Source organism: Echeneis naucrates, chromosome 11 (genome assembly GCF_900963305.1).
Source record: "Echeneis naucrates chromosome 11, fEcheNa1.1, whole genome shotgun sequence".
Taxonomy (NCBI): domain Eukaryota; kingdom Metazoa; phylum Chordata; class Actinopteri; order Carangiformes; family Echeneidae; genus Echeneis; species Echeneis naucrates.
In genome coordinates this window covers 11935162-11952633 of record NC_042521.1, presented here as the reverse complement: position 1 = coordinate 11952633, position 17472 = coordinate 11935162, and the positions used below count along the sequence as shown (strand labels likewise).

Genomic DNA, 17472 nt, shown 5'->3' with positions numbered 1-17472 from the left:
TATCTCAGTCAGGAGAGAAAATAAATAACAATACAACCTGAACAAAGTAGAACATGAAGGCTGATGAATGATGTGGGCGTTCAGTAGACATGGGCTACTATAAGGAGTGTTTTGGAGATTAACCATAGCTGCCATAGCTATGAGCACTTCAACATCAGTTGGTACGTCTTTTAAAACTTAATGAAACATAATGATAGTGTAAAGCTGCATCCCTTCAGTAAGGATTTACTACTTAAAGTACTAAAAAGATGTCATAACTACATATAAAAAGAGTCTCTTTATAGTCCAGTTCGAGTAGCATGTTCAAAACCTATAATGCCAAATTGGCATTACTCATTTTGGCATATTAAACTAGTTATGTACGTATGATTGATTTTTTTAAGATTTCAGCTTATTTAATCTTAACAGGAGTGAATGGAACTGCAATATTCAAGAAGGGTTAGTGCATAATTTTTCATGGGATTTGTTAACAATGACAGAAATACAGAATATTACTCATAATCCCCAACAACTTCTTGTCAGAGCAGGCCAGAGCAGTTGAAATTTCCCAGAGACAGTGAATTATCATAGGTAAATATCCCCCTTTTGACAGGCAGTTCAAAAAATGATATATTACTAAAAGAAGAATGTTGGTTTTAGTCGTACATTTTTTGATTGTCAATATTTAAAGACAAATAAAATAACTGTATTACTCTGCCTCCATATTATCAAAGTGTAGGAGTGGTCTCAAAAAACAAGTTCCATAATGTACGTGTAAATATTTTGCTTTGTTTTTTGTGCTCTTCTTGGTATGATTGGCCTTCACAGCTACATATATATATACTGTTTGGAGAGAACGGTAATAGAATGTCATTGATTCTTCCTTGATTATTGATTCAGTAAAGCTTCCCTGTAAGTTTCAAACGAATCTGTCAAATGAGAAACAAAAAGATAAACCAAAAATTGCAAAAAATCAATTTGCAAGTGCCATCAGCCCATTTAAACGCCTTATTAATTGGCCCAGCTTATTTATTTAAATGACTAGAACTTTTCAGTATAACTGCTTACATTTGCCATCAAGGGAAAACATATTAGATGAACTGGTCAGCAAAAGTTACATCATATAAATTTAGTATATATGGCAATTGTATTCTGTATGCTTTTGGTTTGGTTTTGTGATCATCGTGTTTCTGCTTTGATAAAAAAAAATGCAGCCCAATTAAGACATGCATACCCTTTCAGATTTATTCTACAGAGCTCCTTCATTACTGAGGCAGGAATTTGTAGCATTGTGTAAGCTGAGGCTAACATGTATGTGTTTGCATCAGTTTGTGCATGTGCGTATGTGTGTGGGTGTCGAGCAGCCCAGGTGACGTATGTTTCCAGGGGTCTTTAATCGAAAGGGACAGTGTGGTCAGAAAGAAATAAGGAACGTGTCTGAGTGCTGTCCTGAGAGAAGATGTCTCCTGCTGTTAATAGGTCGACCACAATGTTTCTGTCAGCACTCCTGATGCTGAGGGGTCTTGATGGGGCAGCAGGATCTGACCTCCAGGTCAATGGGAAATTAATCCACAGTACTCAGACTTTGCTGAGCAGTGAAGATGGAAGACACAGTGTGAGGAAACAGCAGCATCACGAGGTAAGAAACATTAATAAACCACAGATAGATTTCATTTATAGCATCGGCTCCTTCTTTAAAGATGTAACAATTAGATTTGATTAACTGTCTCTGAGTCCAACTTCTCAAATCAATGAATTGATAACTGGACAGTCATATTCAAATACACTGTTTTTACATAATAACACTGGAACAATTGCTGTTTTGTTACCAAGCAGATTTCAAGTAGACTGGTCATGATAACATGTTTCTCCTTTCAGGCAAATAATGAAATCAGCAGGAGTTTGGATCACAAGAGCTACAAGGTGCATGTGACTCCAACTACCAGTAGAATTAGCCTCCCCACCATCATCAGGCTCTACCCACAGGCTGCCAAAACTCCACAAAGGCACACCAACATGCCCATGCGCTTTGGAAGAGAGATCAATCCGGGTGATGACAGGGCACCAAACTCAACCCCTAACATGCCCCAGAGGTTTGGACGGTCCTGGGAGGTGAACCGAATGTGTGCTGAGTGTACTGGTGTCCAAGAAGCACCAAACCCAGTTCTGTCTGAAAGATTAGAGAAAACTATTCACTTTTGGAGCCTCCTAAAGACTCTGGCCAGTCAACAGTTTCTGAACACTGGCATGCAATGGTAGGCAACTATTTTCCTTAATGACATTATAAAATGTGTTTTAAATCTTTGTTTCCAATCAGTATAGTCTCAAACTCCCTGACTTATGCAAAGGGTCATGGGGGGAGCAGTGCCCCATCATACATCATTATTTAGCAAAGCACCTTGACAGTCATCACTGGGCTAATGTTCTTACTCTAAAATCTAAAATCCTTAACTTTGATTTCCAATTTATTTTCAGATCCATACATACTTATTTATGTTTTCTGTTATGAAATACACAAGCTTTGCATTCCTTTCCCACAGGACTAAAGATTTGGACTTTATAACCAGCTCAGAAGAGGCGGGATGGTAGAAGAAGCCCTTAAAGGAAGAAGGGGGCAGCACAAGTCTGCAGAGATAATTCGTACAGCGTGTAAATATCATCATTCATCGTTGCTACTGTAAGGATAAAAAGTTGAATGTGATTCAAATAATGCAAATTCTTCAGTCCCTTTAGCACAGTTATATTATTGTGATGGATATTAAAAATTTCAAGTTAGCTGTTTGTGCTTTGTTTGTTTGTTTGTTTTTCTCTTTGCATTGTTATTACACTCAACTAAATGATATTGAAAATCTATAAGTAAATTACAGATGGTCAGTATCCATGTGATTTAAAACCTCCTATAGATTAATAGATAGTGTTTTAAAGGTTGATTCTGAGCAACCACCAATGTTATCACTGTCACTCTGGCTTGATAAAGGAAAGCAGCAGGGAACCGGGCCTCTGCTTACTGAATCACATCAGTCAAAGCCTGCCAAATTACTCTGACTATGCCAAAATAATAAGTAATTTAAAATATTCTTCATTTAGGATTTAAAAGGGTGCTATCCTTCAAATCACATTTTCTGCAAAGTCATTTCATCTTAATTTCTTAAATTTATGCAAACTGAAGGTCTGCATGAGTACTGACTATGACAAAACAGCAAACTGTCATCCAGGGATACCCAGTGAAACACTATGAATGCAACAATGCTTTGTTTCCCTTTGTCATCAGCGATCTGCTCGTGTCTTTTGAATAGTGCAATTAAAATAAAAATATTATTGTAAGCACATTCTATCAGAGCATCCCAAAATATAACATGAAAGGCATTTGGAAATATGTTCAATATGCCTTAAAAAACATACCATACCATACCAAAGCCATAAAATACCTGCCATTAAGGAACCATAGAGCCTTGAGTATTTCTTATTTAGTACACTAATATGCCACTAGAGGGAGAAAAAACACCACGTAAAATGTATTTCTTATCAAATTTAGTATATACTGCCCTCTGTCTGTGCACCTTTATCTCTGTGATAACTAAAACGTGATTCCGGTGCCCCATGGAGAGCTGATTCCTGGACAATAAGTGTCCAGGTGAGTCTAAAGTGAGTCTATCAAACAAAAGCAGAACTTGTAGACCCATCAGCGGAGAAATGAGGAGACAGTGCACACTGGCATCGATCAGTAACTTCAGGTGAATATTTTCAAATATGCTGCCAAATGGTTGAGTCCACATAATGACTGAGACGAGATTAATCTCAGCATTTATGATTTGTCCTTGGTAGTGAGGCTGTGTGTTATACAGAGAGCCGATCAGCAGTAAATATCACATTACGACTATAAAACATAGTCAAAGCAGTTCGTTCACAGCAAACATTTTGGCACGAAAAGCACACATGTGATTCATAACATTAATATCAACTGCAATCCATTTGGTGAGTCAGTAAAATGTATTTGAAAAAATAATATATTATATTTATAGGGTCTGTTGTTATTTGCTTCATGTTTAATGGATTGGACCACCGATATTACGTTATTTATTATGCTATTTGACGTCCTATTAAATTATTTAAGCTACATTTACAATTTAACAATCTGTCTGATGTATAAAACATGTGAGGTCTAAATGCAGGGACTGTGGCTCCCTGGTGCGTTTAGGGTCTCAGGTTAGGGTGGGGATCTGGACAGGTGTGTCCTTCAGGGTCCTGTTCCTGTCAATAAATCCACTGAAGGTAAACCCGCTCTGTTGCTACAAACACACATTTTCACACACTAAAGATGACTCATGATAGGATCATTTCCTAACTACACCGGTTTGCGTCTACACATTTTGGAGATGGGTGTGACCCCCCCCCCCCCCACACACACACACACACACACACACACACTGTTCCTGCTAGTTGCACAATGTGCCATCCCGCCCTGTCCGACCCGACGAGCTCCTGCTGAGGTTCAAACCCAACACGTTTAACCAGACACAAACCCACAAACGCCGGGGTTGGTTTGTTTAAAAAGGTGAGGACGCGGACTTGAACGACACAAACTCATCAGGTATGCTGGCATTTATCTTTATTATGTATGCCTGTTTGTTTGTTTTTTGTTGTTGTGTCTTCCTTAAACTTGTCGCTAGCCTGATGCTGCTGTTTTGAACCCCCTTCTGTTGTGTTGTACATGCTTTGTGTGTTCGTCACTTTTTTTAGTTGTACTAGCGACTTTGTTTCCTCCGAGCCAGTAAAGAAAATTATTTATTTAAATAACTCTTCCACTCCGGAAGTCGGAAACTTTTTTTAACTGCCCATCTGTCCCGAGTCACTTGTGTTTATAAAATTGCCTAGTTAGTGTTTCCTGTTGTGCGCTGATATGAGTGAGTGTCACCGTGATGTCCTTCCCCATCAGCTGCAGCTCATGGGGGACCTCAAGAAGGGGAAGAAGGTGTTTGTGCAGAAATGCTCCCAGTGTCACACAGTGGAGAAGGATGGGCGCCACAAGGTGGGACCCAACCTGTGGGGTCTGTTTGGGAGAAAGACTGGACAGGCACCCGGTTACTCCTACACACAGGCCAACATAGACAAAGGTATGAATCTTTGTCCGTGTGACACATTTGTATCCGCTGATAACTGAGAGCCAAAGCTGCCTCTCTGCTATTGTAATCACAGCAGGAACCGCTGTTGTATGACAGACCTGTAGCCTAAAGAACAAAGATTTTCTCGCTTATTGTCTGAATTATTTTTGCAAAGACACGTACAGCCAAGAATACTTTTGAAAAATGTTACAAAAGGTTGATGGCTACATGGTAAATGGAGATATCAAAACCATGTCCATCATTACTCACACCTTGAAAATGAGCAGACTAGTGAACTCAGCTGGAGACGCTTCCATTAGAAACATTGGAAAAGCAAGTAGAAGACTATAAAACACATACGAGGGTAATATGCTGCCGGAAGTTCAAGCAGAAAAATTGGTGCATATCCCCACAGTAGTAGTTTTCCAGGCCTGGGGTGGGGGGAGCTGAGTGGAAAAGCTTGAGCTATAACTCAAGACACCAGAAATAGTTGAGAAAGTTATGTTCTTGGATCTGAACATAGATGCTGAATCCAACGCTGGATTGTACCTGAGTACAAATTCAAGTAAACAGAAGAGATCAGGCTTTCAGGATATAAAAGGACTATGGGTTAGGGTTTTCTTTACATTTATTGATTTTAATATTCAGGAGTTTATGATTTAAAAGCATAGAAAGATGTATTTCCCCCCCCACTTACTGGAAAACACAATGGTTTAGTCTATATTTATTGCTTTCATCAAGAAATATGCATCAGGTTTACATGAACTGCATAACTCACATGGCCACTGTTCAGAGCAGCAGGTCTGAACAGGTACAACAGCGCCTCAGCTGTGCTCTGACAAGGCAATAAAAAATAAACACAGGTGATGTGAGGGGAATGCAGATTTGTGACAAATAAGATGTGTTTTAACACATATTGCCGGTCTTCCAATGTTTTTAATGTGCATGTTTGTTGTTTTAGGTATTATATGGGATGAGGAAACTCTGAACGTCTACCTTCAAAACCCCAAAAAGTATATTCCTGGAACCAAGATGATCTTTAGTGGGATCAGAAAAAAGAAAGAAAGACAGGATATTATAGCTTATTTAAAAGACGCCACCTCCTAATACACTAACAACATCAGACTCAAGTGTAGATTGACAGAACAATGCAAACTTTACTTTGAGTTGCAATATTTATATCATTACATTTTGTGTCATTGCAACATTGCCCCCACCCTGTGTGTACTTTTAATACTCTATCTCAACTTTTTGAGTTTTCCTGGCCTTTTTTTTTGGGGGGGGGGGGGGCAGAGTTGTTTACAGTAAAACCTTATCAACACTTGCAGAGACACTTGTTTCACATACTTTTTTTTTTTACATTTTATCTCTTATTTAATTTTTTTTCGTTCTATTGTCTATATGTACTATCATATCCAGCCAACAATTGAATCAAATGTAACTAGACTTAGGAATTAGGTTTGCCAAAGACGCTTCGCCTCCTTATCCCAGAGGCTTCATCGGTATAGAACGCATTAGTCAGACTAGTCCTTACTAGTCAGAGGAATAGTCTGAAGTCCAGTTGCGTTCGATTCAATTGTTGGCCGGATATGACTATGACCTGGGTGAATGAGAATATGCACAGATGTGTCTACTATTAGTTTCTTCTCCAGTCCAACAAATGTCCTGATAGCCTATGATAAAGTGTTTGTATTAAACGGTACTTAACATACAACTTTATCTTCACTTGTTTTTGTTAAAGCACTGGCTGTCAATTCATTTTGTTTTTATAAGATTGTTTATTGAATCCAGAAAGTTGTTTCAGTTGTTCAGTTTTTGCTGAATTACCAATTTCAAATACAATTTCTTGTAAGAGTGATTATACTGCTTTATAAATCTGAACTGGGTGGCTTTGGATCAGTCAAAAGCACTTTAAGGACTTCATCCACACTTAAAAAAAAAATACAATTCCATAAAATGTGAGTAAAGTGTAGCATGAAGCTACACTGCACAATGCCTGACATTAGCCAAGTGTATTGGTAAAATAAAGTGAAAACATGTCAGTAACATCAGCTATTATTTTATAGAATAGCCTACAGGGCTAGCATGAAGTTAACTAATGCAGTTTCACAAATATTAATTAGCTTTAGCTATAGCTATCACTGACTTAATGAACATGAAACAGCAACAGTTAAATTACATAAGATGAAATCAAACTTACATAAGCTGCTGCTACATTTTGGAGAAACATATTATTTAGCAAATCAAACATAGTCATCTGAATATTGCAACTAGATATTATTGACTTTTTCTCTAGAGTTTTCATAATGGACAGAGAAGTTATGTAAGATTGTTGACTATTGATTGACTATTTGGTATGAATAAAAAAAAATCCAGCAGAGGGCAGCCTTTCGTTGCTGAAGAGATCATCAATAAAGCGTGCCAAGCGAGTCCAAGCATGCAGGCCTGAAGTGTTAAGAGCCGTCCCAGCCCATTCAAGCTGCTGGGCTGAAGTGGGTCCGGCCCAGTCTGCCTCTGATCCAGACCCGCTGGGACTGAGCTGCCCTCCCCGCTGCCTCGGCTCCAGTCAGTGACCTCTGCTGGGCGTTAGAAGAAGGCCACCCTCCGCACAACTGTTGTATTGACCGGTAGAGGGAAAGACGGGGATCGATAAGAGGATCGGATTTATTGGTGGTCCGGATTGGCAACGGTTGAGATGTGAGAGGAGCCCCGGTGGCGTGTGACTGCACACCGGGCTCTGCATTCAGGGGAAACCAGCGGCAGACTGCGAGTGCGGCACAATTTCAGGTGGAAGGTAAGAGATGTGCTGTGTGTGAAAAGCTGTGGATGTGCATGGCATTGCTCCCATAGATTGTCAAAACGCCGAGACAATATGTGCATCAGTCTAGTCTGATTAAAATAAAAGTGGCTGTGAGGCTACATCCGATGCAGCATCTTCTCACATCTTCCAACACGGGATTTGTGAATTTAGTAGGTTTTGTAGAATCATCTGCAACCAGAGCTGGCCTGCAATTCGTCAAATAAAATCCAAGCATGCTTTAAATGTTTTGTGTGAATGAGCATGTGTCAGTCCAGCCTGCTTGTTTTGTGAGTGAGTGGTGTAATTGTGTCACTTGGCCGAAGGATGTGGGTGCACACAGCTGGAATTACAGCGGTGGCTGCATGTGCTGCAGTGAAGACCTGCAACAAGTTCATCATACTGTGAGGAGAGGGAGGGGGGAGAGGCTACAGGATAGATTAAGGAAAAGAAAGTGGCAGCTGCCAGTAACTGCATTAAGCTCAGACGAGTATAAATAGTGAGTGTGACACCTTGGTGTTGTGTGTTTTAGAAAAGTAAAGCAGCAGAATGGAGTTGGTCCAAATTGCAGTGTCCCTCCACATTCTTCTATGTCCTGCATGGGCCTTATCACATCGCCCCTACATGGACAGCATCCTGTCAGCCCAGTCAGGTAAGACATACAACTTTGTATGAGTGCACGGCAAAACTGAACACTTCTCTGGTTCACCATAGCCAGCTGCATGCTGGTCTGTTTTTCTCTCAGCTCTTAGGTTCCTAGACGAGCCAATGAGGTTTGACCCCTGTTGCCTCACGTCACCGCCTCCGCCACCGCTCTTCCCCCCACCGCCGCAGCTGTGGAAGCGTGGCAGCCCTGTAGGTCCAACACTAGTCACGCACACCTGCTTGAATAATGCCCCATCATCGGGGTGCTTCCATATTCCCACTCATTGAAAACCTACTTAGTTTTTGTTTGTGTTTGTGTGTGTTTGAAGGATGGTATTAGTCTGTTAGAGCAAAGTGGAATTGGAGACAAGGAGCAGCAGAAAGAAAAAGTTGTAATTCCCGGGTGCTCACCTGGACCACCAGGACCTCCAGGACCCCAAGGCCCAGAAGTAATGCATTGCTTCAAAATAAAACACTACACAGTTCTCTAAACCTCAGTTAGTGGCTCTACCACTTTCTAATCTTTATTTAATCAGCGTATCAAATGCAATCAACCTGTTGAAACCATTTCAACATAGTGGATAGAAATGTCGCTAAACAAGTGTATTGATTTTTCTCCACATGTATGTGCTGTATACATATGTTTGGTGTCATTTTTCAGGGTACAGGTGGACTACCTGGCATACGGGGACCAAAGGGGGAAAAGGTGTGTGGTGTTTTTGTTATTTATTTTTTTTCCAATGTCTCTGATGTCAGTTTTTACAGATACATTTGTGTCTGTGACCTTGTGTTTTTCTCTGCTCTAATGAGCACTGCTTCTCCTCTCTGTGTCCTTCTCCAGGGAGAAATTGGACGGCCAGGGTCAAAGGTGAGTTACTCCTCCTCTCCTCCATATCTTGTTCTCTCGCACATCTCTCTGTGGTATGCCCTTGGAATAAGGAGAGGATTTCTCCCTCTCGCTGTCTTTGACTTACTGTGTCCTCAGTCTCTGTGATTTGATTTGTCCATTGATGTGCTCAAAATATCTTCTGCAGCTGCTAAATGGGTCATGCTACATTAGTCTCAGTGTCTGCTGTAACCAGGTAGCAAACCTTGGTCCATCTTCCTGTTCCTCATCCCTCTCTCATTCTCCCTTCTTTTTCTTCTCTTCTGCTCCTTCTTTCCAATTCTCTCCCTCTATGCTTGGCCTGTCTCCATCAGCCATCGTACTGGACTCCAGCCCTGCTGATCCAGCCTCTCTTGTACTGCACTTCTGCACTTTAATCTGCCAAAGTGCCTTTGCTGTCTATGATAAATCATTCGACACAGCAGCAGGTCCACAGTGTCTCTACGGCCTGCTGTTTTGATGACGGGCAGCTAAATGAGAGCACGTTGCTAGCATAGCAGCAGCTCTGGGATATTTGCCCAGGTGTTACAGAGATGTGAGGCTGTTGTGTAATATATATTTGCTCTGCTGCTTGCAGGCAAAGCTTTATTCCTGTTCACTCACCAGTAAATCTCTATGGCATTGTTAAAGCTTTGCAAGGTAGGTAGGTAATCATAGGAAGCCTGTTTGATTTTCAAAACCTGGATTGTTCTTTTTAAAACATGAAAGAAGTGTCATGATGAGCACAAATTGTTATACAGATAGGTATCCAACTGCCTATACTCCAGGAAGTCGGGAAACCCATCCTTTACAAACTCTTTCCAGGTGTAGGCGCTGCAGCATGTTTTGTACCAAGGGAAGAAAGGATGGCATTGAAGTACTGGTTTGTGTGTTTAGGGTCGTACAGGAGCTCCAGGCCTCCCAGGCAAACAAGGATTACCAGGATGGCCTGGTCCAGAGGGAACCAAAGTAAGTCTCTCCGAATCGCTGACAGATTTTTGTTCCTCGTTACGGGTGTTATATTTTATGTTAAACATGCTGATATGTTAGTGTATGGCATGGAGCAAACGTTGGACAGTTATTAATCGTATTGTTATTTATTTTATATCAATTAGGGTGAGAAAGGGGATCCAGGACTCATGGGATTACCAGGTCTGAGGGGACCTCCAGGGACAAAGGTCTGTCACACTTTTACAGCATCATGCATACAATCATATTGGACTCATGTTGGGCTTCCTTTTGTTCAATCTTCTGTTAAATTCATCATCCACCTTTCCAGGGTTTACCTGGTTACAAAGGAGAAAAGGTAAGATCAGACCATATGCTCTATATTAGTTGCTTTTTTCTTCTTAATTTATTACATGTAACACAACAGCGTTACCTCCCTTTCTGCTTTCCTTTTTAAAAGGGGGCTCGTGGGGACTCAGGATCAGCAGGACCAAAAGGCGATAAGGTTGGACAGAAATATGTCTTCCATGGTTCTAATCATTTGATCAGAGTGTAGAATCCTGTACAGTTGCTTCTTTAACCACTGATTGCAATTCAAAATGGTTCACAAGACACAATCAGGTCTTTTTATCGTGATGTTTTAATAAAGATTAAAAGAACACGAAACACTTATATGTCTGTGATTTTCTAATGTTGAGTTCCTTTTTTGTCTTCATTTAGGGTTCCATTGGCTTGCCTGGGATGCTTGGCCAGAAAGTAAGTATATCTCAGCTATGGACTGATGGATTTCACTAGATAAGTCATCAATTTTGTTGCTCTCTCAGGGTGAGCAGGGACCACGGGGAGAGTCAGGGATCTCGGGAAAGAGAGGACCAACGGGGAGGCCTGGGAAGAGAGGCAAACAGGTGAGGGAAAGAGGAAGAAAAGTAATGCTTGTGCACAAGGTGGTTGACTCCCAATAGCTGGGTCACTCAAGCAACTCAACTAACTAAGTAACTTCTAACTACTCAGCTTATCCACACACACGCACACAGATTTTTTTTCAAGATTTTCAAACCTATGCTCAGGTAGTAGTGGCATGGAGGATGCCTGTCTGTAGCACATCTGTATGTATTGTTAATATTGTAATGTTTTCTGATTTGTCAAGGGTATGAAAGGTCAGACTGGAGGCCCAGGAGTCATGGGACCCATAGGTCCTCCAGGTCCAAACGGCCAGCCTGGGCCACCTGGGCCACCTGCCTCAGGTAACTCATACATATCACAAGCACACTCATGCAAACACCCTCAATTTGCCATTTCCATACCATCAAAGTAAGGTGTAGGCATGTGTTTCTTACCTACCCTCCTTGTTTTTCTTACAGGTCTCTATCTAGTGGGGGAAAAGGGAGAGAAGGGTCTCCCAGGTCCACCAGGTCATTGTGAATGTGGCACTGCACTTGGAACTAATTCTCCATATGGAAGCTTCACACAAAGGGGGGGCCCCAGTAAAGTCCCTGCAGTAAGGCCCTCTCCCTCCAAAATACAATATTTTATCATTCAAACTGACTGTGTGGCGTTGTTGAATTAATCATTAACTCATCAGTTGTCATATTTTGTAGATATTTGTGGTCAACAGTGAGGAGGAGATGGGCCATCTTCATCTGGAAAATGCATTAGCATTCAGGAAGGATCAGAAGATTTTGTACTTTAAAGATAAAGATGGATGGAAGCCCGTTCAGGTAAAAGTAATGAATAAGTATAAGTAAGCAGTAGGATTACAATACTGAGCTGTAATCCTACATGCATTCAAAATGTTGCTGCTGTCAGATGTAATATTTCAAACAATGCAACAACATTGCACCGTCCATTAAAGCAAATATTGCTATATTTGAGCATAAATATTTATTTTTAATTTAAAAAACAGTAATTAAAAATAATAATTGAAAATCTCAAATGAAGGTCCTTTTTTTATCTTTTTCTCCCAGAATTTATTAGTAGATGGAGTTTGCTTGTTTTATAAAAAAAAACACTGTCATGGAAATACATCAAAGTCTACCTGCCAAGAAAAAGCTTCAGTTGAAAGCTTTTGGAAAAGCCAATGGATGTATTAAATAAAATAATAAATCTTTCCAGCCTTTTAAACGTAGTTTTAGCTTTCATACCTTCTGTCTTTTCACCTGCAAACCGAATCAATGTCTTACAACTCTCTTTAACACTTCTTTTGTCTTTACAACTTGTCTAGCCCTTCCAGCCATTCCAGTCAACAGAGAAAGTCCCGGACAAAGTTGGTGTGTGTGGGGATGGAAAGGTGCAGCCCCAGAATGGAGAGGAGTGTGACGATGGAAACCAAATTGTTACTGATGCTTGCCTTAGTGAGTAAATACATTCTGTGCTCATGTCCAGCAATGTAAAGATGAAGACAGATGGTAGAATGATCTACAACCCATGACGCTAATGACTACTTTTAGTGTCTTTTAAAAGACCCTATTATCTTTCTAGTCTCATCATATATACTTTTTACCTGTCATTGTTGCAGAGACTCTTTTATACGTTGCTCTAAAAACTCTCTAACTACAAAGTAAATTGTGCTTTTTGTTGCACAAACATCATGCTGTCATATACACAGCAGCTCATTAGATGCCCTGCAGAGCCTAACTACAGTATACCACTGAGTCTGAGCCCCCTCTGCAGAGGATAAAAGCATTAAGCACCATGAGACCTTTGCTTGATCTTTCATTAATCTCACCCTCTCTTTTGCTGCCATCTCCTCACTACTCTCTTCTTGCCTGTTCAATTAAATTAGGAGGAAAATGCTGTATTGGCATTATTGAAACACAAGAGTGCCAAAGTAATTAGTAAAGTCTTTCCTCTCACTTCCTTTCCTTGTTCTCTCTTTCCATCTGCAACAACCCTCTCTTCATCTCCTTCCCTCTTTCATTTCAGACTGTAAGTGGGCCTACTGTGGAGATGGCTACCGACATGACGGCATGGAGGAGTGTGATGGAAAGGACTTTGGTTATCAGACCTGCAAATCCTATCTTCCTGGGTATGCTCAGTCACAAAAGGCAGAGTATGATATATACATACAGAGACTAAGTGTTCATTCATTTGGGTACACTTTGCTGCTATAGGTCAGCAATTCACAGAGATTGTCTATGGCAAGACAGCACAATGAAGCTTTCAATCAGCAACATTTTATGCCACGACCATCAAAGGATTTTTACCATGGATGTGGGAGGGGACTAAGCTGTTTTCACTCCCCAATCCCATCAACAAGCCTTGCCCACCCATGACCCTGTTACTGATTCACTGATTTTCATTCCTTGAACCACTTTTGGGAGGTACTGACTACTGCAATCTGGGAAATGTGAACAAAGTAGCCAATTTTTCCAGCTTGCAGTGCATTAACTTTGAGGACAAAATGTTCACCACCTAACAAGATGATAAATGTTATTCTCCTGTCAGGGGTCATAATGCTATGGTTTTAAAGTGTAGTTTGATAGAGAAACACTTGAGACACTCTGTTGAACTTGTTTAAGTTATTTTCTATGTCTTCTGCAGGTCCTTTGGGCAGCTCCGATGCACCAACTCCTGTCTGATTGATTCCACTGGCTGCAAGTACTTCACCTGAACTGAAAAGTTACAAAATAGCAAATAAGCAATTCCTCTTTATGGTAGCAGGGGATAACACTTGAGGTTTCTACCTAAATCTCACCCCTTAAAACATAACTAATGGACTGAAAGGGGACTTTAGGGAAGCTCTTGTGCTTGCTCTGAGTCATGAACAGTCATGAGAGCCAGCTTTGATTAGACTATCACCCAATGGAGGTTTATCTTTTTTATTGGCCTCAGAGCGCAGCTCCTTGCTACTGTCACACCACCGGCTGCAGCACTGTTATGAGCACTGATGGTGAATTATTGAAACGTTTAATGATTGTAACAAATAAAATAGTTACAATGTGTATGACTTGCTGACTGTTAATGCAGATATAAGCTGTGTACTGAACTTCTTTTGTAGTGAGAAAATAGAGCCTTTTCCAAATGAGGCAATTATATTATGATACAATATGTACTGTAGTATGCAAATCAGGGTTGTGTAAATGTTTTTATTTCCGTGCACTGCATTAGAAAAGATAGCTATATGAAGTGCAGTGCTGTGATATTGCATGTAAATGTCTTTCGGTGCACAACAGACTGCTTTAACGGGTGCTTTAAATGTACTAGCCGAAGTGTGGACCTCTAGAAATGAATGTCCAGATAACCCGACAGAAGGAAAATGAATGTCATATTACAACAACAGCAGAACAAAGTACCTTTGTTTATCCTGGCAGCATGAAGAACCTGATCTGTGACTAAAAAGAACACTCCTAAGTAAATTCAGGAAAATGTGACAACTTTATAACCTGCCTGCATGACTGTACATTTCATAAAACCGAACAATAATAAAGATTAGACCTAAACTTCAAGAGTCCTTTCTTCACTTCACTCCAATCTGGGGACTGTGAATGGGCGTGTCTGTGGGCGGGGTCCCCAATAAAAACTGACCAATCAGAGTAAAGTGGCTGCATCCTCCTATGTGATCAGACGTCACTGCCACGTAGAGGACCAGCTGCACACGTTTCCGCCGACTCTGCGCCGTTTGAACAACATCTGCCGGCAGTCCGTGTGTCTGTCCTGTCTTTTCCTCAGACAGCCGCCATGCTCCTGACCGTCCTGAGCTGGCTCTGCTCCTGTCTGCTGGCCTCCGTCAGCGGCGGGAAGCTGCCCGAAGCTGAGGTCCAAATAGAAGTCATGTACAGACCTTTTATCTGCCACCGGAAGTCGAAGTATGGAGACATCCTCCTGGTGCATCACGACGGATACTTTGAGAACGGGACCATGTTTCACTCCAGGTATGTTTGACACCAGCTCCGCTCTCCTGAAAACTTCAGCTAACTTGGAAATACTTGGCATGAAGAATGCAAAATATACTGTGTTTTATCCGAGTCTTTGTTATTGCATTGCAATGTTGGTGACGCTTCTGCTGGTCACGTGAAAACCAACAGCGTCCACCCCCCCCCCAAAAAAAACTCATTGAGCCAGTGAGTTTATTAGGTTTCCTTGTAGTGGTATTTTACCTTTGCCTTTTCGCATTTCTGTTTCTTCAATTGTAATCAACCAAATGTGTTCCTGTCATCCTGACTTCTCTAACTTTCTCACTAAAACTCCAATAGCAAAAGGTTTAAAGAAAGGTTCCTTCCCATCGTATATATTAACTCTCTGAAGTCCATTTTTAATCAAAGATCAGGCCTATGTTTCATAAAATAGACTAGACTGTGTTTAGTCATGAAAATATGAACATTGTTTTCAATTTTTATTGAACATTAAAGAGGGTCTTTTTCTGGGTGCACCTGTGGTGCTGCTGTCTCTTTCATCAAGTGGACAGTTTTTGTTTATGTCCTGTACTTTGGCGATGTAACTTTCTACCCACCAGCCGAGCCGAAGGTGACAAACAGCCAATGTGGTTCACCCTGGGCATCAGAGAGGCGATTCAGGGCTGGGATAAAGGCCTGCAGGACATGTGCGCTGGAGAGAAGAGGAAACTGGTCATACCTCCGGCGCTGGCTTACGGGAAGGAGGGGAAAGGTACCGTGGTGGGATCTGTATGCTTGTAAGCTGCGCTGCATGTTGTTTCACAGGTACACTACATCCTCCTCTACTGCTTGTGGTTGTACACAGGATGAGACTCTAAAGACACTATGCATGTTTTTATATGTCTGTCTTGTTTTGAATGGCTTTTTAGGACTCCTACACTGAATGACGGTTTCATTCAGTAACGTTAGTCCACATTTTCTCAACCTGGAGCATGTGAAGTGTAGTATGCCTTTATCTTGGTAAGCACCACTACACTAACCAGTAACATCTCCCCTCCACCTCTGTGGCCCTCTGCTATGAGAACAAAAAAATATTAAGTTATAACATGACTAACACCAAACTTAGTTTTCCTAATCTTTGGAGGAAATTACCAAACCAGTTTGTTTACACAAATCATGTTTCCTAAATTAGGTTTATGTCCCAATTTTTAACTGACCTCTTTACCTCTTTGCAACAGGTAAGATCCCACCTGAAAGCACGTTGACCTTTATTGTCGAGGTGCTTGAGATCAGAAATGGACCGCGATCACACGAGTCCTTCCAGGAGATGGATCTCAATGATGACTGGAAACTGTCCAGACAAGAGGTATACATCATGGCCTCAGCAAAAAAGTGATGCCCCGTGAGCAATCCTCTTCACTGTTTGCTTTATTTTGAAATCTCAATTTTGTTTATTGTTTTTTTGTTTTGTTTTTTAAATAGCTGGTTGATGACATTACTACTACAGTTACAAACAAGTCAGGCACTCCAGTAGTGACCAACACCAACTATGAACTCAAGTTAAATAAATTTGGAGACAGACTGAAAAAACTGGCCATAGAACTAGATTTGTCTGCTGAGAGTACAGTTTTCTTTTTTTACATATCCTAATCATTTTTTTTGTCTCACTCAACCTGTCACTGTCTGCCAGGTCAAGGAGTACCTGAGGAAGGAGTTTGAGCGTCATGGCTACCCCCCCAATGACACACTACATGAAAACATGGTGGCAGATATTTTTGCCAAAGAGGATGAAAACAAAGATGGCTTCATATCCTCCAGAGAGTTCACTTACAAGCATGATGAACTTTAAAGTCTGACCCAGTGCCATGACTCTCGTGCTGGAAACACTTTTGTCCAGGGTTTACTGCAATGATTCTCTCAGGTTTACCTTTTTATCAAAGCTTTTTGTACAACTGTGTGTAGTGGGTTTTGAGCCAGTGAGTTTATTAGGTTTACTTGTAGTGGTATTTTACCTCTGCAAATCTTTGCCTTTTCGCATTTCTGTTTCTTGAATTGTAATCAACCAAATGTGTTCCTGTCATCCTGACTTCTCTAACTTTGTCTCTCTAAAACTCCAATAGCGAAAGGTTCCTTCCCATCGTATATATTAACTCTCTGAAGTCCATTTTTAATCAAAGATCAGGCCTATGTTTCATCAAATACACCAGACTGTGTTTAGTCATGAAAATATAAATTTTGTTGTTTTCCATTTTTATTTAACATTAAAGAGGGTCTTTTTCTGGGTGCAATTGAGGCTATTTTATG

At 40.8% G+C, this 17472-nt stretch overlaps 4 protein-coding genes across 4 annotated transcripts; all 4 read left to right on the top strand.

The window, feature by feature from the left end:
* The first annotated feature begins 1438 nt into the window (after positions 1-1438).
* Positions 1439-2568, top strand: npvf (neuropeptide VF precursor). The gene is made up of 3 exons (XM_029514845.1): positions 1439-1618; positions 1858-2234; positions 2520-2568. The coding sequence occupies exons 1-3, from the start codon at positions 1439-1441 to the stop codon at positions 2566-2568; spliced, it is 606 nt and encodes a 201-aa protein (XP_029370705.1).
* Positions 2569-4410: 1842 nt separating this feature from the next.
* Positions 4411-6788, top strand: LOC115051055 (cytochrome c-a). Its single transcript, XM_029514324.1, has 3 exons — positions 4411-4570; positions 4916-5093; positions 6043-6788. Exons 2-3 carry the CDS (start codon positions 4925-4927, stop codon positions 6186-6188), a joined length of 315 nt encoding a protein of 104 aa, XP_029370184.1. The 5' UTR covers positions 4411-4570; positions 4916-4924; the 3' UTR covers positions 6189-6788.
* A 437-nt stretch (positions 6789-7225) lies between these two features.
* Positions 7226-14758, top strand: LOC115051054 (acetylcholinesterase collagenic tail peptide). The gene is made up of 18 exons (XM_029514323.1): positions 7226-7875; positions 8411-8530; positions 8624-8733; positions 8853-8972; positions 9185-9229; positions 9365-9391; positions 10286-10357; positions 10504-10566; positions 10668-10694; positions 10797-10841; positions 11057-11092; positions 11161-11241; positions 11484-11580; positions 11698-11834; positions 11935-12054; positions 12558-12687; positions 13259-13361; positions 13877-14758. Exons 2-18 carry the CDS (start codon positions 8428-8430, stop codon positions 13944-13946), a joined length of 1386 nt encoding a protein of 461 aa, XP_029370183.1. The 5' UTR covers positions 7226-7875; positions 8411-8427; the 3' UTR covers positions 13947-14758.
* A 180-nt stretch (positions 14759-14938) lies between these two features.
* On the top strand, positions 14939-17451 carry LOC115050714 (peptidyl-prolyl cis-trans isomerase FKBP14-like). Its single transcript, XM_029513709.1, has 4 exons — positions 14939-15207; positions 15789-15940; positions 16407-16534; positions 16859-17451. The coding sequence occupies exons 1-4, from the start codon at positions 15014-15016 to the stop codon at positions 17015-17017; spliced, it is 633 nt and encodes a 210-aa protein (XP_029369569.1). The 5' UTR covers positions 14939-15013; the 3' UTR covers positions 17018-17451.
* The last annotated feature ends 21 nt before the right edge of the window (positions 17452-17472 follow it).